The following is a 27,093-nucleotide window of genomic DNA, read 5'->3' on the forward strand; positions in this document are numbered from 1 at the left end:
ACAGTAGATGAGATGCCTCTGACCCACAGCCAGGGACTGGAGAGGGAGGAGAGGTGCGCACAGCGAGCAAGTTCCACCTGCGTAAAAGGAAACACAAATAATACACTCAACTGTCACGTTTAAGTTTTCTTATATTGGCTGTGAATATTAATTTTGTGTAAAATAGGCTATACGATAAAAAACTGTTTAGTTTTGTTTTTTTTGCCACGATAAATGTTAGAGCTATAGCCTAATATATTTTGTGACTGAAACAATGTGTCTTTAATGTGATTTTGCGTGGCTTAACGTAATTAGACGTTAATAAGACTGTGTATTTCGTTTGATAATAATGTTTGAATCTAGAAAGTGATTTCAATTGTCTTTTTTTCAGTAAATGTTGATTTGCTTAACTTTGCAATGCTCTGCAGTTTATTGGGTCACACTAGCACTTGTATTCTAATCTACAGCATATGTTTAATCAAGATGTATTTCTGCATTACATATTACTGAATGAAAATAGAAAAATAAATGCATATACCAAACAGCTCACAAGAAGTGACTTCGAATGAGATTGCTGCGTGTCTGCATCCCCGCAGCATTGGGTTGTTGCTCCATACGGCGGGGGGGACAGGTCGGCGTTCTCCTCCGGCATGGCATTATGCTCCAGCCCGAGGGGGATTTAAGTATATAAAATGAATAAAAAAATAAATAAAAGAATTTCAACCTGATGCTGTCCAGCTGCATATCATGCTGCTGCAACAGGTGCCATACAGCCACATCATGAACTGACACCACCCGTCTGCATAGCATTATGCTGTGACAGGGGCTGACCGATAGTGTATCATAACACCGCAAAAGGTTACTGTCAGGCCACATTAAAAGCGCATCACACCACCACGAAAGGTCACTTTTGGCATCAGGTGACACTGAAATCACTGACGTATCAGCGGTATTTGATGACTTTGGAATGAGACTGGGCTGGACATAGATACTGAAAGGTAGTCCTCACTGTACATGGTTGGTTCTAGTCTGCCAGATGAAACTTACAAGCTTTTAATACACTTGAAAAATCAAGGACTAGGGATATACTTTATGTAATGATAAAAATGAATATGTCAAAACAAAGTTATAAATAATGATCAGTATTTTTATTTATTCATTTTATTGAAAATATTACATACATTCTTTGTGTCAAACTCAAATCATACAGTTTACATTTGCCCCTCAACACGTAGCCAAATCATTATCCTCATGAACTGCATAGGATTCTACATTAGTGGAATAATAATCATCTTAATTTAGTATGTAGAAATGACATTTATGGAATGAAAGATAGGTCATATTCATGTTACCAGTATTAAGTGTCTAACAATACTGTACATTAACGTTAACCACAGTCAACAATTAGTTTAATATAGCCTAAGGCCACTAAGAGGACTTTGATCTAGTATGTCAAGTGATGAAATCTCAACTTAAAACTACAGAAAACTATTTTTGTATTCTTATATATTTGTTAGCCATATGAAATGTCTTTGGTCATCCAATCAGGTACAATCACAGGAACTAACAATTGAAATATTTGTAATAGACCTGTGGACCTATCCGACCAACTAAAAGAATGTGCATTTAAGAAATTATGAAGCATGCAAGTGTTTTCGTTTTACTTTGACCAGACAAGAGGAATGATTGTGGGGATATGATGGAATTATATACTACCTCCTCCCCACACATTCACTCCCATATTTGAACTTTTACCCTAACTTTGCTGTTTGGCTCCATCTCGAGGTTGTGTACTTCACAGCCACATTTCCATATGTGGTCCTCTTCATCTACCTGATCCGGGGCGTCACTCTTCATGGTGCCATCAATGGTGTCAAATACATGTTCACACCAAAGGTAAGTTTGTGTTTGAGATTTGGCAATAGGCATACAGACATGCAGTACAGTGTATGGGGGCTTTGCATTACAGCCTTGGGTTTACCTAACTAATTGCTGGCAGGAGGGGGAGTCTTTGTCTGTGATACACTTCTCACTTGATTTATTACCTCAGTAAACATTTTCCTATTGAGTGTACGGTCTCAATTGCTAGTGTCACGTCTTCCTTAATCAAGCACATGATGTTTATTTTGTAGATCATGGTCCCATTTAGAGTAAAATGGACAATAGAGCAGGTCATGTTTTAGGCCCCAAACATACAACCCGCGGGCCAGAACCGGTCTGTCAAAGGGTCCAATCCGGCCTACTGGATGACTCTGCACACCTAACATTGATGCACTCATGAAGGCTAAGAGTTAAACGATGCAGGTGAGGAGCCTATTTCATGTAAAATGTACAATCCCAGCACATTTTGCCATCTAAAAACTATCATGTGATGGATGAATTAATTCAACAAGTACAAATTCAAGCAGAGCTCTGCCCTTCAGCCCCAACCCACAAAGAACTTTGCAGGCTGCAAAATGTGAGGCACACCGCACTGCCTTTTTTTTTTTAATTGAATTGACAGTTTGACAACCTGCTGTCTATAGTTGGGCCATATAGCTCTGGGTATCCAGTAGGGCATTAACAGAAAAGTCAATGTCCGCAGTTATTCGGGCTTTCATAGTCGAGCGCACTTCCGTGTTGTAGTTTCCTTTAAAAATGTCTGTGAAAAATCCCCGCGATGTGAAAAATACATGCTGAGCAGTCACTGGTGCGCGGAGCGGAGTCCGCGCGGTTGTAGAATCTGAGCTTTGCGCGCACAGGGCTTGCGGACGTCCACTTTGAGTCCACGTGGACCACGTTCCGCATACGTTCCGCCCGAGTATGTTCGGGCCTTGACAGACACACATCACATGTGTGGAGATACTTCACTTTCTCAGTTGGGTTAAGTGGACGCTGGCGCGTCTTGCTGCCGCTACTCACCGGTAACTTAACTCACTCCTCCTTGGTGCCCGTCACAAATCCCTCCATAAGCTTCAACTGGTCCAAAACTCTGCAGCCCGCATTATTACCAGAACCCCCTCCTTTCACCACATCACCCCTGTCCTCCAGCAGCTTCACTGGCTTCCAGTCAAATTCAGAATCCATTACAAAATCCTTCTGTATACTTTCAAGGCCATTCACAACCTCACCCCCCCCCCCCCCCCCCATCTGTCTGATCTCCTCCACATCGCCACCCCCTCTCGCTCCCTCAGGTCGTCCTCCTCCCTCCACCTCTCTGTGCCCCCCGCCTGGCTCAGCAGGGGAGCAGAGCTTTCAGTCGCTCTGCTCCCAAACTCTGGAACTCTCTCCCCCCGGACCTCAGAAACATGGACTCCCTACCCCATTTCAAATCACAACTTAAAACCCATCTGCTCCAAATTGCATATTCCCTTTAATTGCCCACATCCATTTTTACTTTGTGTCACTCTTGTCTGTTGTTTTTATTTATTTTAATTGTTATTTTAATTGTGTTTTTAATGCTCTGTAATTGTCCTTGAGTGTTGAGACAGGTGCTTTTAAATAAAATGTATTATTTCCTCCGCCGTGTCAATGTGATGACGTCATCAAATGACTTGTCGACTCAACTCGATTTTATTGACAGATAAGTCGACTTGAAAAAAATCAAAGTTGTTAATGCCCTAGTATCCAGCAACTGCTAACACCAGTTTCTCCTCTATTGTTAACCAACTGTAAACAGGTCATCATTACCACCACAGAAGGCCCGCCTCTCAAATCATCTGTTTGGACAATGGGAAAAATGTAGAGGTGACGGGGGGGTGCTTTTTTGTTCTGAGTTGAAATTTTTTCACCTCAAGTTCAGAGCACTCTGGGGGGTGTAGTAATGCCAAAAGAGCGAGCAAAAAGCTTTATTCTCATTAAAAACAATTACAAAAAGCCGCCTCCAGCTGCCAAAAGGTTTTCTGTGTGATCTGGGCCTTAGTGAAACACCAATGCAGAGAGTAGAAGACAGACGTGGCATGCCCATAAATGACGTTTATTGTTTTCCACAGTGTGGAAATTTGACCCTGGTTTCAGAACTCTTTCAGACTCTCTTTCACACTGTGTTTTCACTTTATCAAAGCTAATTATAACATTTTGGTTTTGTTCAGTGATCAGTTGTACTAAAAAATACTTTTTGTTTCATGCCTGTTTTTTGCTAGCATCCCAATTAATATCACATTTAACGTAAATTATGGATGCATCTTGTTTCTGGTGTAGGTGGGTGTGGGGTCCTCAGTGAAATCCATTCCTCCCTCCTCCACAACTCCATCCTTTTGTCAAAGTATGGCCAATTCAGGCTGCAAAACACCAAGATGGTGACAGCCAAAATACCAAATTCAAGACTTCCAAACAGTTGTCCAGAAACCAATGGGTGATGTCACAGTGGCTTTGTCCATTATTTTCAAACAGTCTATGAATGTGGAAGTGAGACAGTGCATTCACCTGAGAAGCCTCTGCTGAACTATTAAGAAATGTATTATGAATGCTGAAAATGTAACGTGTAATGTTTTGTGCTTGTGCGCGTGTGTGTCTGCACCTGTGTCCATATGTGCATGTGTGTTTGTCTGCATTCAGATGGAACAGCTTGCCAACCCTACTACATGGATCAATGCGGCCACTCAGATCTTTTTCTCTTTGGGTTTGGGTTTTGGGACACTCATAGCCTTTGCCAGCTATAACCAGTACAACAACAACTTTGAGCGCCAGGCCATCGTTGTTTCTGTCATCAACAGTGGAACCTCCATCTTTGCCAGCATTGTCACTTTTTCCATCTATGGGTTCAAGGCCACTGTCAACTACGAGGACTGTCTCGAGAGGTATGTGCGTTTTTTTTTTGCTAATGTGTATATGGCCCTGTTTACACCTGGTATTAACATGCATTCTGGGTGATCAGATTTCAAGTTGACAGCTCTACGAATGTGTCTTCACTAATGTGTGTTTAGATCTGATCTCTCAGATCACATTTGAAGAAGGTCTTCTTTCAGCAGTGTGAACACTCATGTGTCCCAGGCCACGTTGCTTATCTGATGCCCAGATAAAAAAACTTTCTGTTGGTGTACTCACACAGACACAGAGCTGAAGGACCGTCTCTAGAGAAACTCTCGTCCCAGTGAACGGTCAGTTCATTGTCTGCCTGGTTAGCCTCACAAAGGCTGTAAGTGTGTGTATATACACTGCCTGGCCAAAAAAAAAGTCGCCACCTGGATTTAACTAAGCAAATAGGTACGAGCCTCCTATTGGATAATTATTGCATGGGCGATTATCTTTCAGCTGGCAACAAGTTATTTAACCCCAACTGGTGCAATGAGTTGCTTCTCATTTCCTAAACAACCATGTCGAAAGACACATCCCGTGGTCGTGGAAAAGATGTTAGTCTGTTTGAGAAGGGTCAAATCATTGGCATGCATCAAGCAGAGAAAACATCTAAAGAGATTGCAGAAACTACTAAAATTGGGTTAAAAACTGTCCAACGCATTATTAAAAACTGGAAGGATAGTGGGGACCCATCGTCTTCGAGGAAGAAATGTGGCCGGAAAAAAAAAAATCCTCAATGATCGTGATCGGCGATCACTTAAACGTTTGGTGAGATCAAATTGAAGAAAAACAACAGTAGAACTCAGGGCTATGTTTAATAGTGAAAGTAAGAGCATTTCCACACGCACAATGCGAAGGGAACTCAAGGGATTGGGACTGAACAGCTGTGTAGCCTTAAGAAAACCACTAATCAGTGAGGCTAACTGGAAAAAAAAGCTTCAATTTGCTAGGGAGCATAAAGATTGGACTCTGGAGCAATGGAAGAAGGTCATGTGGTCTGATGAGTCCAGATTTACCCTGTTCCAGAGTGATGGGCGCATCAGGGTAAGAAGAGAGGCAGATGAAGTGATGCACCCATCATGCCTAGTGCCTACTGTACAAGCCTGTGGGGGCAGTGTTATGATCTGGGGTTGCTGCAGTTGGTCAGGTCTAGGTTCAGCAACAGTATGTGCTCAAAGAATGAGGTCAGCTGACTACCTGAATATACTGAATGACCAGGTTATTCCATCAATGGATTTTTTCTTCCCTGATGGCACGGGCATATTCCAAGATGACAATGCCAGGATTCATCGGGCTCAAATTGTGAAAGACTGGTTCAGGGAGAATGAGACATCATTTTCACACATGGATTGGCCACCACAGAGTCCAGACCTTAACCCCATTGAGAATCTTTGGGATGTGCTGGAGAAGGCTTTGCGCAGCGGTCAGACTCTACCATCATCAATGCAAGATCTTGGTGAAAAATTAATGCAACACTGGATGGAAATAAATCTTGTGACATTGCAGAAGCTTATCGAAACAATGCCACAGCGAATGCATGCCGTAATCAAAGCTAAAGGCGGTCCAACGAAATATTAGAGTGTATGACCTTTTTTTTTGGTGGTGACTTTTTTTTTGGCCAGGCAGTGTAACATGACAAACCTCACACCAGTTAAAAACAGCAACATCTTATTTGGTCTGTGTAAATGAAAATGATTCATGTGTTTATTTGCATATTGAGGAGGAAAGTGAGATCAGATCACAAGTGGTCACCCAGGACACATTTGGAGACATATTTTAATGCCAGGTGTGAATAGACAGACTTAGAGCTGTCCACTTGTGATGATCACCCAAGACACAAGACATATTAAAATTATCAGGTGTAAACAGCTTCTTTGTGAGTGCATGCTTACACCAGTGTGCAGGTGTATGCCTTTAAACACTGTACAGATGCTGTGTATATGTGTAATCTAGAGGGTCTGTGTATCATTCGTTCATTCCATTTGCAATTTAAAATCAAAAAACGAAAAAACGCATTACTGAAAATTTGATTTTGATTTTTCATTTGTTCCAACTTGCGTGACCCGGAACTATTTTCTACGGAAGCGCATTGCATTCACTGGATAAAAAGAAAATGAGACACCTTATCTCATAATTACGAGATCAGGGAAGTGCCACATTGGCCAATGCTTCGCTCAGAACCACATACTGCACATCCACGAAGGGGGGTCGGAACTACTGTAACCAGCTGCCACTCAGGTGGTGCCATCTTGACTATATCCCATATCTTTATTATAATGTGTATATATTGTAAATTACGACGGAGTATTAGGGTACGACGGAGTATTAGGGCCACATTGAAGAAAAAAAAAGATCGATTTCGAGAATAAAGTCAAAATATTACGAGAAAAAACTCGTAAATTTCGAGAATAAAGTCATAACTGAGAAAAAATCATAATATTACAAGAATAAAGTTGAAATATTATGAGATTAAAGTCATAATATCACGAGAATAAAGTCGAAATATTATGAGATAAAGTCGTAATATTTCCAGAATAAAGTCGTAGTTTTTAAGGAAATAACCAACAACACACAGAATGTCAGATTGTCTTTCATGCTGTTGTAAGTAGCCTACTTAATTAGGTTCAGGAACCGGCACCGTGTCGGTTCTGTGTCAGTCGAAATGCGCTGTTTGTGACTCCGGGCCCAACTCTGCCACTGATTGGCCAGTCTGACATTCTTCATAATACATAAAGAACGTTAGTGAAACACATAGGCCTAACAGAAACATGCGTTCGTTTGGGGACAAGTTAGTAGTCATGTTACTTGTTCCACAGGCGAAGGACCCCGGACACATACAGTAGCCTAAATACACCGGTTGTAAGTAACTTTTAACATACGTGAGTCTTTGTGACTCTTGGCTCTTGTCCCCTAACTAATGCTTGTTTCTGTTTCACTAACAATATTTACAGAAGAAGAAAGGGAGGGAATTAATGTGTTGCAAGAGGAGTTGAGAAGCAGGCTAGCAGTTCTTAGAAGGGCAGAGCATCTCAGAAAAAAGAGGAGAAAGAAGGAACATGTAGGGACAGGTTTTTTCAGGGACCCTTTTAAGTTTGTTAAAGGGTTGTTCAGCCAGGAAAAGGGAGGGCAGCTCAAAGCAGAAAGGCTAGAGGTTGAAGAATATTTGAGAAATACATATACAGATTTAGAGAAGAATAGGATAGTAGGTTTCCCACCGGATATCCCCCCATTAGGAGGGATAGAGCATGAGATGGATGTCAGGACACCTAGGTGGAAAGAAGTTCAGGAGGTCGTCAGGCATGCAAAGGCTTCTTCGGCCCCAGGGCCTAATGGAGTCCCCTACTGGGTTTATAAAAGTGCACCTGATATCCTAAATTTTTGTGGAAACAGCTAAGAATAGTTTGGGAGAAACAAATTATCCGAAGAGCATGGCGTAGGGCAGGGGGTGTCCTCATTCCTAAGGAGAAGGAGTCTGTGGACCTTAGCCAATTCCGGATGATTTCTCTCTTGAATGTAGAAGGGAAGATTTTCTTTAGTGTAGTAGCGCAGAGATTAGCTAGCTACTTAGAAAGGAATAGCTTAATAGATACTATGGTGCAGAAGGTAGGAATACCAGGTTTTGCAGAGTGTTTAGAGCATACTAGCATGATCTGGCACCAGATTCAGGCAGCGAAGATTAAGAAAAGGGACCTGCATGTAATATTTTTAGATCTTGCAAATGGTTCAGTACCGCATAGCCTCATTTGGAGTGCATTTGACTACTTCAAAGTGCCACAGGTAGTTGTTAACTTAGTGAAGGCGTGGTTTCAGGATATTAGGTTGTGTCTAAGTACGGCAGGTTTCACAACAGGTTGGCAGAGGCTAGAAATAGGCATCATGGCAGGGTGTACAATTTCTCCATTAGCATTTACTATGGCAATGGAAGTAATCATCAGGGCTTCTAAGTGGGTGGTAGGTGGGGAGAGACGGCAGAAAGGGTTGCATCTTCCACCAGTTAGGGCTTACATGGATGACATGACACTGGTGACCACAACAATGCCATGTACAAAGAGGCTACTAGAGAACGTAAATAAGAACCTCAAGTGGGCCAGCATGAAGATCAAGCCTAAGTCTAGAAGCATCTCAATACATAGCGGGAAGTTAAGTGATAAGAAGTTTGTCATAGATGATGAGGAAATCCCAACAATTAGGGAAAAGTCAGTAAAGAGCTAGGTGGTACAATGTAGAGTTGAATGATGAGGAACAGGTGGTGAAATTTAGAAAAGATGTGGCGGAAGGATTGGATAGAATAGATAAATCAGAACTTCCAGGAAAGTTGAAGTTGTGGTGTTTGCAATTTGGGCTATATCCTAGGTTAATGTGGCCATTGTCAATTTATGAAATCCCAATATCCGTTGTGGAGAGAATTGAAAGGTCGGTTAGCTCCTATATTAGGAAATGGTTTGGGGCTCCTAGGTGCCTAAGTAGTGTTGCATTGTATGGAAAAGGGATACTTCAGCTGCCAGTATCTAGTTTAACAGAGAAATTTAAATGTACCAAGGTCAGGACAGAGCTCTTGTTATCTGGGAGTAAGGACGTGGTAGTTAGGAGTGTGGCTCCAAATCCAACCAAGGGGAGGAAGTGGACCCCAAGGTCGGCAGTTCAGGAGGTAGAGGCAGCTCAGGCATGCAGAGATTGTAGGTAATGTTCAGTTTGGCCAGGGAGGCCTGGGGCTTGGCTCAGGCAAACCGGTATGGAATAAAGCAAGTCTCAAAGATAAAAGAAAGCTGGTTGTGGAACAGATAAGTAGACAGGAGGAGATATTAAGGGGTGCAAAGGTAGTGGCCCAGGCTAAACAGGGACAGTGGTTGAAATGGGAAAGTGTAGAGAAGAGGAAGCTTAGTTGGAGGGACCTGTGGAGTATGGAGGAAAATCATATTAGATTCCTGGTAGGGGCTACATACGATGTGTTACCAACCCCCCAGAACCTAAAACTGGGTAAATGGGGACCCATCATGCCTATTGTGTTCAGGTACTGCAACCTTAAGGCATATTTTGTCAGGCTGTAAAGTTAGCTTGTCACAAGGCCGATATACATAGCGACATAACCAGGTGTTGAAATGTTTAGCTGCAGGCATCGAAGGGAAACGAAGACAGGTGAATTCAGAAGGTGTTATGGATAGGAGTTTAGCAATTCAGTTTGTCCGTGAGGGGGAGAAATACAGAAAGGATAAGTTAGTAAGGAGGCAAGGGTGTGGCCGCCTAGAAGGTGCTTGTGATTGGGAAATGCAAGTAGATTTAGGGGGGAAGCTTGTTGTTCCCCAGGAAATAGTTTGTACCAAGCAGAGGCCTGACATAGTGTTGTGGTCAGTGAGTCAACGGATAGTTTATTTCATTGAGCTGACAGTTCCTTGGGAATACTCAGCGGAAGAAATCTTTCAGAAGAGCTCCGCTGGGTATGTCGGACCACAGTGCGGTGTACTTAGTTCCGTCTTACAAATCTGTCCTGAAGAGAAACAAGCCGGAGAGACGTTTGGTTCCGGTTTGGTCGGAGGAATCAATTTACTGTCTCCAAGTTTGCTTTCATGATACGGACTGGGATCTGTTTATAAATGTCTGTGAGGACCTGGATGAACTCACTGATGTTGTCTCCTCATATGTTTCCTTTTGTGAGAGTTCTATAATACCACGGAAGGAAATTTCCCTTTATCCTAACAATAAGCCGTGGGTGACAAAAGGTGTCAAAAAAATAATTAATCAGAGGAATATTTGCTTCTTGCAGGGCGACACCACACAATATAGAGAGCTTCAAAAGCAGCTCAAAAAGGAGCTCAATGTTGCCAGGCGCAAGTATAAAGACAAAGTTGAGAGCATGTACAGGCAGCTCACGCCCTGCTTGGGAGGGCGTAAAATCTATGATGGGGATGCAACACAAGAAGTGTAACATATCCCTTAAAGGGCCAGTGTGTAATATTTGGCATGGTTTATTGTCAAATTTGAATCTGAATCTGAATATTCTACCTATTAATATGTTTATATAAGTGTATAATCGCTATAAAATAAAATTTGTTTGGTTTTCGTAGCCTTATAATTATGCTTTTATATATATATATATATATATATATATATATATATATATATATATATATATACAGTACAGGCCAAAAGTTTGGACACACCTTCTCATTCAATGCGTTTTCTTTATTTTCATGACTATTTACATTGTAGATTCTCACTGAAGGCATCAAAACTATGAATGAACACATGTGGAGTTATGTACTTAACAAAAAAAGGTGAAATAACTGAAAACATGTTTTATATTCTAGTTTCTTCAAAATAGCCACCCTTTGCTCTGATTACTGCTTTGCACACTCTTGGCATTCTCTCCATGAGCTTCAAGAGGTAGTCACCTGAAATGGTTTCCACTTCACAGGTGTGCCTTATCAGGGTTAATTAGTGGAATTTCTTGCTTTATCAATGGGGTTGGGACCATCAGTTGTGTTGTGCAGAAGTCAGGTTAATACACAGCCGACAGCCCTATTGGACAACTGTTAAAATTCATATTATGGCAAGAACAAAGAAGAACTAAAGAAAAACGAGTGGCCATCATTACTGAATGAAGGTCAGTCAGTCCGGAAAATTGCAAAAACTTTAAATGTGTCCCCAAGTGGAGTCGCAAAAACCATCAAGCGCTACAACGAAACTGGCACACATGAGGACCGACCCAGGAAAAGAAGACCAAGAGTCACCTCTGCTTCTGAGGATAAGTTCATCCGAGTCACCAGCCTCAGAAATCGCAAGTTAACAGCAGCTCAGATCAGAGACCAGATGAATGCCACACAGAGTTCTAGCAGCAGACCCATCTCTAGAACAACTGTTAAGAGGAGACTGCGCCAATCAGGCCTTCATGGTCAAATAGCTGCTAGGAAACCACTGCTAAGGAGAGGCAACAAGCAGAAGAGATTTGTTTGGGCCAAGAAACACAAGGAATGGACATTAGACCAGTGGAAATCTGTGCTTTGGTCTGATGAGTCCAAATTTGAGATCTTTGGTTCCAACCGCCGTGTCTTTGTGAGACGCAGAAAAGGTGAACGGATGGATTCCACATGCCTGGTTCCCACTGTGAAGCATGGAGGAGGAGGTGTGATGGTGTGGGGGTGTTTTGCTGGTGACACTGTTGGGGATTTATTCAAAATTGAAGACACACTGAACCAGCATGGCTACCACAGCATCCTGCAGCGACATGCCATCCCATCCGGTTTGCGTTTAGTTGGACGATCATTTATTTTTCAACAGGACAATGACCCCAAACACACCTCCAGGCTGTGTAAGGGCTATTTGACCAAGAAGGAGAGTGATGGAGTGCTGCGGCAGATGACCTGGCCTCCACAGTCACCGGACTTGAACCCAATCCAGATGGTTTGGGGTGATACTGGACTGCAGAGTGAAGGCAAAGGGGCCAACAAGTGCTAAACACCTCTGGGAACTCCTTCAAGACTGTTGGAAAACCATTTCAGGTGACTACCTCTTGAAGCTCATCGAGAGAATGCCAAGAGTGTGCAAAGCAGTAATCAGAGCAAAGGGTGGCTATTTTGAAGAAACTAGAATATAAAACATGTTTTCAGTTATTTCACCTTTTTTTGTTAATTACATAACTCCACATGTGTTCATTCATAGTTTTGATGCCTTCAGTGAGAATCTACAATGTAAATAGTCATGAAAATAAAGAAAACACATTGAATGAGAAGGTGTGTCCAAACTTTTGGCCTGTACTGTATATATACACTGCCTGGCCAAAAAAAAAGTCACCACCAAAAAAAAGGTCATACACTCGCATTCGCTGTGGCATTGTTTCGATAAGCTTCTGCAATGTCACAAGATTTATTTCCATCCAGTGTTGCATTAATTTTTCACCAAGATCTTGCATTGATGATGGTAGAGTCTGACCGCTGCGCAAAGCCTTCTCCAGCACATCCCAAAGATTCTCAATGGGGTTAAGGTCTGGACTCTGTGGTGGCCAGTGAAAATGATGTCTCATTCTCCCTGAACCAGTCTTTCACAATTTGAGCCCGATGAATCCTGGCATTGTCATCTTGGAATATGCCCGTGCCATCAGGGAAGAAAAAATCCATTGATGGAATAACCTGGTCATTCAGTATATTCAGGTAGTCAGCTGACCTCATTCTTTGAGCACATACTGTTGCTGAACCTAGACCTGACCAACTGCAGCAACCCCAGATCATAACACTGCCCCCACAGGCTTGTACAGTAGGCACTAGGCATGATGGGTGCATCACTTCATCTGCCTCTCTTCTTACCCTGATGCGCCCATCACTCTGGAACAGGGTAAATCTGGACTCATCAGACCACATGACCTTCTTCCATTGCTCCAGAGTCCAATCTTTATGCTCCCTAGCAAATTGAAGCCTTTTTTTCCAGTTAGCCTCACTGATTAGTGGTTTTCTTAAGGCTACACAGCTGTTCAGTCCCAATCCCTTGAGTTCCCTTCGCATTGTGCGTGTGGAAATGCTCTTACTTTCACTATTAAACATAGCCCTGAGTTCTACTGTTGTTTTTCTTCAATTTGATCTCACCAAACGTTTAAGTGATCGCCGATCACGATCATTGAGGATTTTTTTCCGGCCACATTTCTTCCTCGAAGACGATGGGTCCCCACTATCCTTCCAGTTTTTAATAATGCGTTGGACAGTTCTTAACCCAATTTTAGTAGTTTCTGCAATCTCCTTAGATGTTTTCTCTGCTTGATGCATGCCAATGATTTGACCCTTCTCAAACAGACTAACATCTTTTCCACGACCACGGGATGTGTCTTTCGACATGGTTGTTTAGGAAATGAGAAGCAACTCATTGCACCAGTTGGGGTTAAATAACTTGTTACCAGCTGAAAGATAATCGCCCATGCAGTAATTATCCAATAGGAGGCTTGTACCTATTTGCTTAGTTAAATCCAGGTGGCGACTTTTTTTTTGGCCAGGCAGTGTATATATATATATATAGCAAGGGCCTTGCTTTAGAGAGGTCGCCATCTTGCGCCGCCATGTATGTAAGGCAGCCCTAGCGGACAATCCAGCCAGCCAGAGAACGCGTTTCGCATGTATAAATAAACCAACGAAGACAGCTGAAGGAAGGAAGGAGGAGGAGGAAACAGCAGAGAGTGTTAGTAGTTCGTCGATAGAGAGTAGTGAAAGGTTTTTTTAGTTATGAAGTTTGCGAATGGACCACACTTACCACGCAACAGGAGAGAATGAACCCGAACCGTCATCTGCGAGGAAAAGAAGACGCAACTTCACTCCTTGTGATGCACTCTCTGCGGCGCTTTTCCTCCTGATGATATATCTCCCCAACAATGGTAGCACCGAATCCCATTCTGTGCAGCCAAATGGGAGCAGAGGATTCAGCCTCTCTTCTTGCCCGCTCAGCATTCAAGTTCCTCATCTGTGTGCTCCGGCTCAAACAGGTATGACTCTGGGTCTGTGTCCGCTACAAGAAACTCTTCAAAATCGCGTTCAAAGTCATCCATTGCAGCTACTATAGTCCGGAGATATTGCTAGGCTAAATAAACAGCTGAGCTCTGTTTACAGGCTACACTGTCAGTCAGTGTGCGGGCTGGAGGTTGGCGGAGCAGAGAGGGGAGGGGGTACCCGCTTGGTATTGTAAACGAGAATGTGTGTATGAACTGTGTGTGTTACGCTAGAAGAGTCAGAGTTTGGGACGGAGTCTTTTACCCCCTGGAGTGTTACCGGAGTTTTTGGAGTGCTCAAATAAATGGGCCTTTTTCCCGAACGCTACTCTGGTCTCCTGCGCGTGAGGGATTCATTACAATATCCTAACATGGCTTAGATTTCTAAATAAACATTCACCTCGTCGCTAGATAGACCTACTCCTGAAAAACTCTAGAGTTTGACCACTGATGTCACTGTTTTAAACAGTTTTCAACCCATTTTACACAGTGGCCCTTTAATGGGAAGCCTGATCTGGTCCTCTCGGATGAACTGAACAGTTTTTTATAACCGTTTTAATGCCTGTGACTTTAATGATGAACTGTCAGTTTTTAAAAACACTCCTCTCCTCACAGAACAGTGTTGTTGTTGACAGGAACACAGTTTGTAGACTTTTTCAGTGTGTCAAGGAGAGGAAAAGTCCAGGCCCGGATGGCACTGGAGGTCGGGTCCTCAAGAACTGTGCTGTCCAGCTGGCAGATATTTTTAGTTTTATTTTTTCAACGTCCCTCCAGCTTCACAAGGTCCCTTCACTCTGGAAGAATTCTATTATAGTTCCAGTACCCACATCTGCATCTCCAATATCACTAAATGACTTCAGACATGTCGCACTGTTATGAAGTCATTTGAAAAAATTGTGAAGGAGTCTCTTCTGACCTGTGTCCAAAATAACTTGGACCCACTGTAGTTTGCCTACAGGTCAGGCAGAGGTGTTGAAGATGCAGTTGGCACCCTGCTGAACTTTGTTCTAACTCATCTTGAGGGAGCCAAGTCTTTTGCCTGTCTTTTATTTATTGATTTCTCGTCCGCTTTTAATTGCATTCAGCCACACATTTTAGCAGAGAGACTAAGGAACTCCCATAACATTGATCCTGGTCTTATAGCCTGGGTTATTGACTTTTTAACAGTGAGACCACAACATGTGAGGGTTAATGGTGTTCTGTCAGACACTCTTGTCTCCTCCACTGGATCACCCCAGGGCTGCGTTCTTTCACCTTTATTATTTGTTTTATATACAAATGAATGCCGGAGTCAACATGTGGGGCGACACATTGTTAAATTTGCAGACGACTCTGTCATTGTGTCCCTGCTGAGCAGTGATGACCTGGAGCATGGACCTGTAGTGAAGGAATTCATGGACTGGTGCAGCTCTTCCTTCCTACATATCAGTGTAGCAAAAACTAAAGAGATGTTGGTTGACTTTCGGAAAAATCCCACAGTCATCTCCCCTGTTATGATTGAGAATGAAGCAGTGGAGCTGGTCAACAATTACAAGTACCTTGGGACTTATGTAGATGACAAGCTGACCTTCGAAACTCAAGTTGATGCTGTGTGTAAAAAGGCCCACCAGTGCATGTATTTTTACAGGAAGCTGTGTAATTTTAATGTTGATAGCACTTTTATGCGCATGTTTTACTTTCATTTTATTGAATCCATCCTCACCTTTAGCTTCATTTGTTGGTACGGCTCCCTCTCCCTCAGAAACAAAAACAGACTGCAGGGTTCGTCTGTTGGGGCGTAGGTACATCCTGCCAAAATGCAGGACTAACAGACTAAAACATTCCTTTGTCCCTGCTGCCATTGCTCTCCTGAATAAGTGACTGACCTGCTCTTCATTTTTTTTTGTTGTCTCTGGTTATTTATTGTTGTCTGAGTGATTGTTGTTTAATTGTTTGTTTATTACTGCTGGCTGTACAACAAATTGCCCCACGGGGATAATAAAGACTCCTTGAACCTTGAAGCCTATGAAAGAAAAAAGCTTAGACATGCAGACTTAGGAGCAGAAGCTGAGCAGCGAGGATGGAAAACTAGGATTTGTCCAGTGGAAGTGGGGTGTAGGGGATTCATAGCAAGATCAGCTGACTCGCTCCTGGGGGAACTCGGAGTGCGGGGACAGAGTTTGAGGAAGACAGTGAAGGAAATGTCAGATGAAGCAGGTAGAGCAAGCCAATGGATCTGGGTGAGAAGAAATAATGTCAGTTGGGGGCCAGCAGGCGGAACTACTAAGCAGAGTACATAACTCCTTGAGATCAGGTGGAGAGATCCACTTCCTCTCAGGAGGAAATCCAGGAAGAGGAAGGTTATTTAAGTGTGGGAGTGGCCTATTTGAATCCCTTTTGTTTGAGACCATGCTGCAAGGTGAGTGTGTTTGCTGATCCTGTGAGTTATCTGTCTCCTTTAACTTTAGCTTATATTGGAGTTATGCTATGTAATGTGTGAAATGGAGTATGGTGAATGTGCTAGGATAGGTAGTATCGGCACTGTCACTACCTGGAGCTCGCATGTATGGAGCCTGGGTTTGGTTGAAGGTGGCAGTGCTGTTTGGGCTGAGAAAGCCATGTGTAAGTAAGGTAAAGGAGGTTATTGGGTTGGTGCGGGGAGCAGTGAGACCTGGCATTAGGGGAGTGTCTCTGGGACGCCAGAGATCACTGTCTAGCCTCCTGGAGGTGTTGTGGGACCAACTAGATGAAACACTGGTGAAAGGAGGTTCCCACCCGATGACCCCAAAGACATGTTAGTTATCACTGCTTACTGGTCTGTATAGTTAAGCCTTGCCATAATAGCTTATCATAGGGCTTAGGAGGTTTTTCACTGAGTGCTGATCCTTTCTGTAGAGCACAAACTTATTTCAAAAATTTCACCCGATCACATCCCGTTATTTCCCGTTATTTCCTCTGTAAACCTAACGTTACAGCAGCCTACAAGCATGCTGTGTCAATAAATCAGCTCAGACACTGTTAGAAATGTAGTATTTAGCCTAATAACATCATGCTACAGCAGTAATAACGTCAGCTTTAGTCAAATAGCTCTAGCTCTCCCGGTAAATAAACTCTGGACACATTTTCCCTGTATGTTGACATGATAATGGCCGCGTTTCCCAGATCACTAAGAAGGAGTTGTAAGATCGAGCTGACCCACTCTTAACACTCTTCTTAGCGACCAAATGCTCACAGATCCAGCCTTGGCAGGCACATTAATATTACACTAAGCAAGGAGATGTTACAACAGTGCGCACCGTATATATTTTGATCTATTTCATACTTCAGATTTATATTGTTTGGCATTAATTGGTGACAGAAAAGAACGAATTTCATTCTGCAGGGAAACACGTGTCCTTACTGTGCATATTGAATCTTGAATCTATATGTTTTATGAAGACCCTGTGTGCGCTCAAAGCTGTGGCACAAGTTACGCACTGAAATCTGGTGGAAGAAAAATAATAATAAGACAAAAAATAAGTAGGCTGTGTGTGACTTATGCACTGATGAAGTAGTGGGTGATCGATGTGCCTGACATCAATTGATTTAGTTTCAGCACCGTGGTAGTGGCCGGCTCCTGTTAAGAGCTTCTTAAAGAGCGATCTTAAGTGGATGCAGAAAGTGAAAAGAAAGCAATAGTCTAATTTAAAAAGCTGCCTCTATTGAAAATGCATTTAATCTCTGAGTCAATTTGAAAGCTATTTCTCAAGACAAGTTCTGTAATTACCTTGTCCACTTTCATTCTGTTTATATCTTAACAGGAGCTGGCCACTACCGCGGTGCTGAAACTAAATCAATCGATGTCAGGCAAATCGATCACCCACCACTTAATCAGCGCATAAGTCACACACAGCCTACTTATTTTTCGTCTTATTATTATTTTTCTTCTGTCAGATTTCGGTGCGTAACTTGTGCCACAGCTCTGAGCACAGATAGGGTCTTCATAAAACATAGATTCAAGATTCAATATGCACAGTAAGGACACGCGTTTCCCTGCAGAATGAAATTCGTTCTTTTCTGTCACCAATTAATGCTAAACAATATAAATCTGAAGTATGAAATAGATCAAAATATATACGGTGCGCACTGTTGTAACATCTCTTTGCTTAGTGTAATACTCTGTCGTAATTTACAATATATACACATTATAATAAAGATATGGGATATAGTCAAGCTGGAACCACCCGAGTGGCAGCTGGTTACAGTAGTTCCGACCCCCCTTCGTGGATGTGCAGTATGTGGTTCTGAGCGAAGCAGTGGCCAATGTGGCACCTTTCCTGATCTTGTAATTACAAGATCTTATCTTGTAATTACGAGATCTTTTCTCATAATTACGAGATCCTGATCTCGTAATTATGAGATCTAATCTCATAATTACGAGATCCTTATCTCGTAATTACGAGATAAGATTTCTAATTTTTTTTTTCCAGTGAATGCAATGCGCTTCCATAAAAAATAGTCTGGGGTCACACAAGTTGGATCAAATGAAAAATCAAAATCAAATTTCAATCGTGACCCATTTTTCGATTTGCTATCTTTGATGTGAGCATTAAATCAAAAATAAGAAAAACAATGAATTTGATTATTAAACGAATAATGAAAAAACAAACAATTTTTTCGTTTTTTGATTTTTGATTTTTGATTTTAAATTGAAAATGGAATGAACGAATGATACACGGACTCTAGAGCCGCAAGTAATTTCATTGATTTATTTTTTGGGCTGTCGGGTTTGTTTGTTTTTTATGAAAAGGTAACTCACACAAGCCAAAAAGAAAGAACAAAGCGATATAGACACATTACAACACACACATTCATTCAAGGCAATCATACAAGGTGCCACCTGCTACTCAGTTTAAACATTCACAAGCACTAACACACCAGTAATTTAAGGTTTAGTATCTGCGTGAGGATACTTCAACATGCAGACTAGAGGAGCCAGAAATTGAGGCACTGATCTTCCAATTAGCGGCGACCCGCTTTTCCTTCTTAGCCATATTCCCAAGAAGAGAACAGATGTAAGCCTGGAATTTAGCTGAGCAGAGGGGAAGCCTGGGCTGAGCTGAGCAGGTTGCCTAGAGAGGAGGAAGACTAAGCTGAGCTGTCTAACAGGGAATCAGCAGAGCAGCTGAGCTGAGTGGGGATCCATGGCAGGTCTGGAGACAGGGACCTGAGCAAAGCAGTTGGAACAGCAGGGAGAGGAGAAACAGGATTAGGATGGGGTAACAGACAACTGATGTGCAACAAGAGAGGCTGGAAACACAGACTGACTGAGCAGCCTCAACAATCTGGCAAGGTGGACTTGGAAGAACTGAGTCTTAGTAGGAGTCTTGACTGCAGGATGTGATGCAGCTGCTGGGGCTCTGCTCGGGCTCTGACACATCTGTCTCCTCTCAGGCATTTTTTTTTTTTTTTTTAGGAGGTGGACAGTTTCTCCATGGAGGTATGGTCCGTATGTAGGTTTGTCCAATTTGAAATATTTATGGACTTTATTGATTTCTCATTATTTTTTTCTTGGCGATGGTAAAGAGCCATGAGGAGTAGAACCTTTACTGAACTTCTGTAATTAAGTGTTAAGTATCTCACAGTAAACAGAGTGATGAGGACAGGGGGATACAGCAGCCCAGCGGATTGAATGCCAAGTTTAGCAATCTCTTGGCAGAATTGATTCACTGGTGAGCAGTGGTGAGTGCTGTTTGAACAGATTTCAGATTTTGTGAATCCTATTCTGAACATCATATAGCTGTACAGAACTAGATGGGTCCTGCTCCCAGCTTGTTTTTAAAACAGAAATGGATTGATCACATGTGGATATTATTTTGAATATTTTAATTAGGAGTTTTACTGGTGATAATATACTCGCAAAGTAGTGGGGGTGGTTCAAAGCTGTATATTTTTTCTTTTTATTTCGAACACAATCTGTAAGTATTTCAGATCATCTCTTGGACGAAATAACTGTGTCTGGTAAAAGCTATCAGGCGGACATTGAGTTAAAACATTTTTGGCATATTATTTACTCCAAAATTTATCTTATTAGCCTTCAATTTCTTGAACAAAGTGTTGATGTAATACTAAACTATACTCAGCAAATAGTGAAGGACCCTGCTGGGTGAAAGTCAGGGTCATGATAGTGTTCATGTAATTGTCCTTTTTTTTTCCCTCTTCCAGGACACGCTTACTGCTACTGAATGCCTTTGATCTAGCAGAGGACAGTATCACCATGAACAATGTCAGTGACTGGATTGAGAAACTGAATGCAACATACCCAGAGCAGTTTGCTGAACTCAGCAACAAACTGGAAGATTGTAACCTGGAGAGTGAGCTAGACACCGTATGTTCCTCCTCATTACCATCGTCTATATAATATGTATAATTATGTATAATTATTAATATAATAAGAATGCAACTGGCTGTTTTTGTGTCTCTCACAATCTGTGTCAAATACATAGAAAATACAAAAAAATACATATGAAAAGTGCAATAAGTAATACTAAGGTGCTACATAATTATTAGAGAAAATCCAGTACCTGCATTAGTAGTAGTAGTAATAGTATTACTACAGTAGGCCTGTGATCTGATCTTTCAATTGTGATTTAAAAGACAGTGGTGGTATTTTGACATTTTGACGCTAATGCCATTTCAATGCAGCAGTTCTTTTGGAGCCATAAAAATGAGCTACACCAGCCACTTTACAGAATTTGATTTTTGTGAGAAGAGCACAGAAGTATCTGAAAAATGTGAGACAAATGTGGAATGTTTTTTAAAAGCCAGTCCAAGCCAAACACAAATTAGGAAGTGTTTCAAGAACTTTTTTTCTTGTTATTATGATTATGATTATGATGATTATTATTGTCATTATTATTTAAATTCATAATTAACATGTCTGCGTGTCAGCCATTTTGCTTCTTCAAATTGATTCATATAATTTCAGATGACCACAAGATAAAAAATCCTACTGTTTGCAGCACAGAACAGGACTAGGTGTTTCATTCATTGAAAAGTGATGGCGATCAAAGAGCATGGATACCAAGAGGCGAAGCTCAATAGAACGCCCCATAGCAACAGACTCACCCATGGTTTCGTCCTACCGCCGCCATTTTGGACTGTCAGCAGACCGCAGCAGACCCGCTTGCATACAAAAACACACAGACAAACTGAAGTATATCGCTATTAATTATGCTTACAATGCTACTCACCTCATGATAGCTTGGTCACAGCTGCTTTTTCACGTTTTTGTAAAGCAAAATATAGACTTTAAAAAAAACAAAATGAAGAAAAACGGCCTAGATGGCATCTCTACATATTACATCCACTTATGAGATTAACTTAATTACTCCTTCAAAATCACCCCATAAGCCAATCTACCAAAAAATTTAAAAAAAACAAAGTGTTTGGCGGGACCTCGCACTCTCGCCCATTTCGGCCCCCAGCTTATGTCGTCACTGTGAATTATTTAGAAATATCAAACATGTTGCCACAAACATCAGAAAATCCTTACAGAGCTGAACGTTTTGATGTTTGAATGCTTTCTGTAGCTGTAGGTATGGATAAGTGATGGCACGATATGCAAATTAGATGAGTGAATTTATTCCCATCAGATTCCTCGTCCTTTATTTTGAGGAAGAGACAACAAAAACAACACAAAACAAAATAAATTTACTGTGTAAATATGTTCAAAATTTTGTTTTACTGAGCTTTATGAAATCCAATATGGCCGCCGCCTAATGACACCACAATATGCAAATTAGATACGTGAATTTACTCCAGTGACTTTGGGGTCATGATGAATATTTTTCTCATTTACAGTATGCCTTTATGTCTTACCACTTTCAAGCCACAGCCTTTTGAAATGTTGAAATGAAAATGGAATATTTTCCTCAATAAACTCTGGCACCTAAAGGGTTAAAATGGAGATGCTGCCCCTGTCATGTCTGCATGTAAGATGTAGACACGCACAGACATCATGTTTCTGTGAGTTTGTGTGTGACAGTGGTTGCCATGGTAATTAAGTAAGTGCACCTAGCAGAAGAGCATAGAAAGACAGACAGAACACACAGGAGACCTGTTTTAGTGGAGATTTAACTCCTCGAACAAATTCTTCCCATTCCCAAACTGCTGGTCCAATCATCAAAAAAAGTAATGGTGAGAGAGATAAAGTTATAAAGAAGATCTGTTTAGTAGCAGTTGAGCTGGCACGTGTGCCTGTTTGAAGGCGATACGATAAACAATGTAGGAGGAGATGTGTTTTTTTGAGAGCACGTTTGAGGTGAAATCTTACTTTGAAAGGTCAAGTAGCTCACTTCCTGTTGGAATTAGGTCATGGGTGTCAACGTGTGATTTGTAAGTCAAACACACCAGTTTTGGTTTGATCTTGATACGACATTCCTACGGGCTGCAGTGGCCAGTTTAGTGCACCTATGTGGCGCTAGAGAGCCCATTTTGGCACTTTAGGGGTTAATAATGTGTATTTGCTGTTTGAAATGAAGATTCTGCTGCTGTAATCTGTCCTTTAAAGATTGTGAGACACACAGACCAGAGAGCCCTGTGGCTGTGTCTGTGTGTGCAGCCGTTGTCATGGCGATTAATGACTTGCCTGCACCTGTGGCAGACACAGACAGCTCAAGAGAGCAGATCACCAAAGGCTGTTTATAATGGGTTTTAACTCCTCGAACAAATGCTTTGCATACCCAAACCGTTGGTCCAAGCAAGAAAATAAAGTGATTTTGAGAGTCAGCCACGTCTCGTGAACGCACGTGTTGCGTTTTATATTTCTCGAGTCAAAAATATGGTCAGGGGAGTGAGTTTAAAATGTGTTGCACCTAAGCTGTTTCCAGAAATTTCTCCTCAGAGTTTACATGGGAGTGAATGAGAAAAAAATCAGCGCTCCCTTCGCTTTGGAGCCACTCAGCAAAAATGTGTACGTGTGAGAGATTCCATGTCAACATATCTGTGAGCAGGACAAATTTTCCTACATTTTGTGGTATAAATTGTGTGTGTACAGTGAAAATTGTGGCCATGGCAGCGAGTTAAAGACAAAAGTTTTAGACGATTTTTAGAGCCCTCTCCACTCTAGCTCACAGCATTCCGTGCAATACACACCCATTGTAAACTGAGAATTTCTCCACTTTTGCTCATGGTACTTTGAGAGGCACAGATGAAAAACGGTAAAAGATATGAAAAAGATGAAAACATGAGTGAATAGATGAGACCTGTGGCAACATTTGAGAGTTGGAATGGAGTCTGTAACACAAAGTATGGAGACGCTGTAAATGCTAGAAAAAGCCCTAAGATTGGTCTCTTTCTCCCCCCTGCTGCCATTCATTTCCTATGGGACAGCTTTCGAAGATCGTCAGGACGTTTTTCTGACATCTCACCTTATGGAGGCCATAAAATCCAAACTAAGCAAGTAATGGAAAAGTTACGAATAACTTTTGATTAGAACGAGTTGATCTGTCATCTGTGCAAGTTTGAAGCCGATTGGATAAGCGGTGTATGAGAAGAAGATTTTTTAGGAAAGGCAGTTTTAAGGCAAAATCTTACAGCTTTCGAAGATCGTCAGGACGTTTTTCTGACATCTCACCTTATGGAGGCCATAAAATCCAAACTAAGCAAGTAATGGAAAAGTTACGGATAACTTTTGATTAGAACGAGTTGATCTGTCATCTGTGCAAGTTTGAAGCCGATTGGATAAGCGGTGTATGAGAAGAAGATTTTTTAGGAAAGGCAGTTTTAAGGCAAAATCTTACAGCTTTCGAAGATCGTCAGGACGTTTTTCTGACATCTCACCTTATGGAGGCCATAAAATCCAAACTAAGCAAGTAATGGAAAAGTTACGAATAACTTTGATTAGAACGAGTTGATCTGTCATCTGTGCAAGTTTGAAGCCGATTGGATAAGCGGTGTATGAGAAGAAGATTTTTTAGGAAAGGCAGTTTTAAGGCAAAATCTTACTTTGAAAGGGCAAATATCTCACTTCCTGTTGGATTTAGGTCAGGGGTGTCAGCACGTGATTTTTAGGTCTTCATGAGACGAACACGCCACTTTTGGTTTCATGTATCTACGACGTTCCCACAGGCCGTGGCGGCCATTTTTGTGTGCCTACGTGGAACTAGAGAGCCCATTTTGGCCCTTTAGGGGTTAATGTCATGATTTTCTAAAATTTTTCACCGGTTCTGATGTGCGTGCCAATTTTGGTGAGTTTTTGAGCATGTTTAGGGGGTCAAATTCCAGCTCAAAGAGGCGGCGGAAGAAAGAAAGAAAGAAAGAAAGAAAGAAAGAAATTAAAGCTGCAAGCAGTGTTTGGCGGGACCTCGCACTCGCACCCGTTTCGGCCCCCAGCTTATGTCGTCACTGTGAATTACTTAGAAATATCAAACATGTTGCTACAAACATCAGAAAATCCTTACAGAGCTTAACGTTTTGATGTTTGAATGCTTTCTGTAGCTGTAGGTATGGATAAGTGATGTCACGATATGCAAATTAGATGAGTGAATTTATTCCCATCAGATTCCTCGTCCTTTATTTTGAGGAAGAGACAACACAAAACAAAATAAATTTACTGTGTAAATATGTTCAAAATGTTGTTTTACTGAGCTTTATGAAATCCAATATGGCCGCCGCCTAGTGACGTTACAATATGTAAATTAGATGAGTTAATTTAATCCCATGACAAACTTTGGGTCATGATGAATAGTTTTCTCATTTACAGTATGCCTTTATCTCTCACCACTTTCAAGCCACAGCCTTTTGAAATGTTGAAATGAAAATGGAATATTTTCCTCAATAAAGTCTGGCACCTAAAGGGTTAAAATGGAGTTTGTGCCCCTGTCATGTCTGCATGTAAGATTTAAACACACACACACACATCATGTTTCTGTGAGTTTGTGTGTGACAGCGGTTGCCATGGTGATGAAGTAGGTGCACCTGGCAGAAGAGCAGAGAGAGAGAGAGACAGAACACAGAGAGACCTGTTTTAGTGGAGATTTAACTCCTCGAAGAAGTTCTTCCCATTCCCAAACCGCTGGTCCAATCATCAAAATAATGTGATCATGAGATAAACTTATACAGAAGATCTGTTTAGCAGCAGTTGAACTGGTATGTGTGTGTCTTTAAAGCCGATACAATAAACAGTGTAGGAGGAGATGTGTTTTTTTTTAAGAGCACGTTTGAGGGGAAATCTTACTTTGAAAGGGCAAATAGCTCACTTCCTGTTGGATTTAGGTCATGGGTGTTAGCGTGTTATTTGTAGGTTGAACACTCCAGTTTTGGTTTGATCTTGATACGACATTCCTACGGGCTGCAGTGGCCAGTTTAGTGCACCTATGTGGCGCTAGAGAGCCCATTTTGGCACTGTAGGGGTTAATAATGTGTGTGTTCTGTTTCAAATGAAGTTTCTGCTGCTGTAATCTGTCCTTTAAAGACTGTGAGACACACAGACCAGAGAGCCCTGTGGCTGTGTCTGTGTGTGCAGCCGTTGTCATGGCGATTAATGACTTGCCTGCACCTGTGGCAGACACAGACACGTCAGGAGAGCAGATCACCAAAGGCTTTTTATAAAGGGATTTAACTCCTCGAACAAATGCTTCGCATACCCAAACCGTTGGTCCAACCAAGAAAATAAAGTGATTTTGAGAGTCAGCCACGTCTCGTGAACGCACGTGTCGCGTTTTATATTTCTCGAGTCAAAAATGTGGTCAGGGGAGCGAGTTAAAAATGTGTTGCACCCCAGCTGTTTCCAGAAATTTCTCCTCTGAGTTTACATGGGAGTGAATGAGAAAAAAATCAGCGCTCCCTTTCGCTTTGGAGCCACTCAGCAAAAATGTGTACGTGTGAGAGATTCCTTGTCAACATATCTGTGAGCAGGACAAATTTTCCTACGTTTTGTGGTATAAATTGTGTCTGTACAGTGAAAATTGTGGCCATGGCAGCGAGTTAAAGACAAAAGTTTTAGACGATTTTTAGAGCCCTCTCCACTCTAGCTCACAGCATTCCGTGCAATACACACCCATTGTAAACTGAGAATTTCTCCACTTTTGCTCATGGTACTTTGAGAGGCACAGATGAAAAACGGTAAAAGATATGAAAAAGATGAAAACATGAGTGAATAGATGAGACCTGTGGCAACATTTGAGAGTTGGAATGGAGTCTGTAACACAAAGTATGGAGACGCTGTAAATGCTAGAAAAAGCCCTAAGATTGGTGTCTGTCTTCCCCCTGCTGCCATTCATTTCCTATGGGACAGCTTTCGAAGATCGTCCGGACGTTTTTCTGACATCTCACCTTATGGAGGCCATAAAATCCAAACTAAGCGAGTAATGAAAAAGTTACAAATAACTTTTGATTAGAATGAGTTGATCTGTCATCTGTGCAAGTTTGAAGCCGATTGAATAAGCGGTGTATGAGAAGAAGATTTTTTAGGAAAGGCAGTTTTAAGGCAAATCTTACTTTGAAAGGGCAAATACCTCACTTCCTGTTGGATTTAGGTCAGGGGTGTCAGCGACATTCCTACAGGCCGTGGTGGCCATTTTTGTGTGCCTAGGTGGTGCTAGAGAGCCCATTTTGGCACTTTAGGGGTTAATGTCATGATTTTCTAAAATTTTTTACCGGTTCTGATGTGCGTGCCAATTTTGGTGAGTTTTTGAGTATGTGTAGGGGGTCAAATTCCAGTTCAAAGAGGCGGCGGGAGAAAGAATAAAGAATAATAATAATAATAAACAGAGCAAAAACAATAGGGTCCTCGCCTTTGGCGAGGACTGCTCTGTGAGCAGTCCTCTGCCTTCGGGCTCGGTCCCTAATAATAAATGGAGCAAAAACAATAGGGTCCTCGCCTTCGGCGAGGACTGCTCTGTGAGCAGTCCTCTGCC

General features: G+C 41.8%; 1 protein-coding gene across 6 annotated transcripts in view; it reads left to right on the forward strand.

Annotated features, from left to right (window-relative positions):
• Positions 1 to 27,093, forward strand: part of slc6a20 (solute carrier family 6 member 20) — a 138,476-nt gene that overhangs the window by 56,794 nt on the left and 54,589 nt on the right. For 4 of the 6 annotated variants that reach the window (XR_013492258.1, XM_033638737.2, XM_078172040.1 and 1 more), the window contains 4 exons: positions 1,765 to 1,875; positions 4,516 to 4,757; positions 19,650 to 19,673; positions 20,399 to 20,561. Coding sequence is in view for 5 of the 6 variants with exons in the window: in XM_033638737.2 (XP_033494628.1) it covers positions 1,765 to 1,875; positions 4,516 to 4,757; positions 19,650 to 19,673; positions 20,399 to 20,561 (540 nt within the window). In the remaining variant the exon portion in view is untranslated. The remainder of the gene's footprint in view (positions 1 to 1,764; positions 1,876 to 4,515; positions 4,758 to 19,649; positions 19,674 to 20,398; positions 20,562 to 27,093) is intronic. The other 2 variants (XM_033638738.2, XM_078172039.1) reach the window with 1 other exon arrangement.

This window comes from Epinephelus lanceolatus, chromosome 10, assembly GCF_041903045.1.
Source record: "Epinephelus lanceolatus isolate andai-2023 chromosome 10, ASM4190304v1, whole genome shotgun sequence".
NCBI lineage: Eukaryota > Metazoa > Chordata > Actinopteri > Perciformes > Serranidae > Epinephelus > Epinephelus lanceolatus.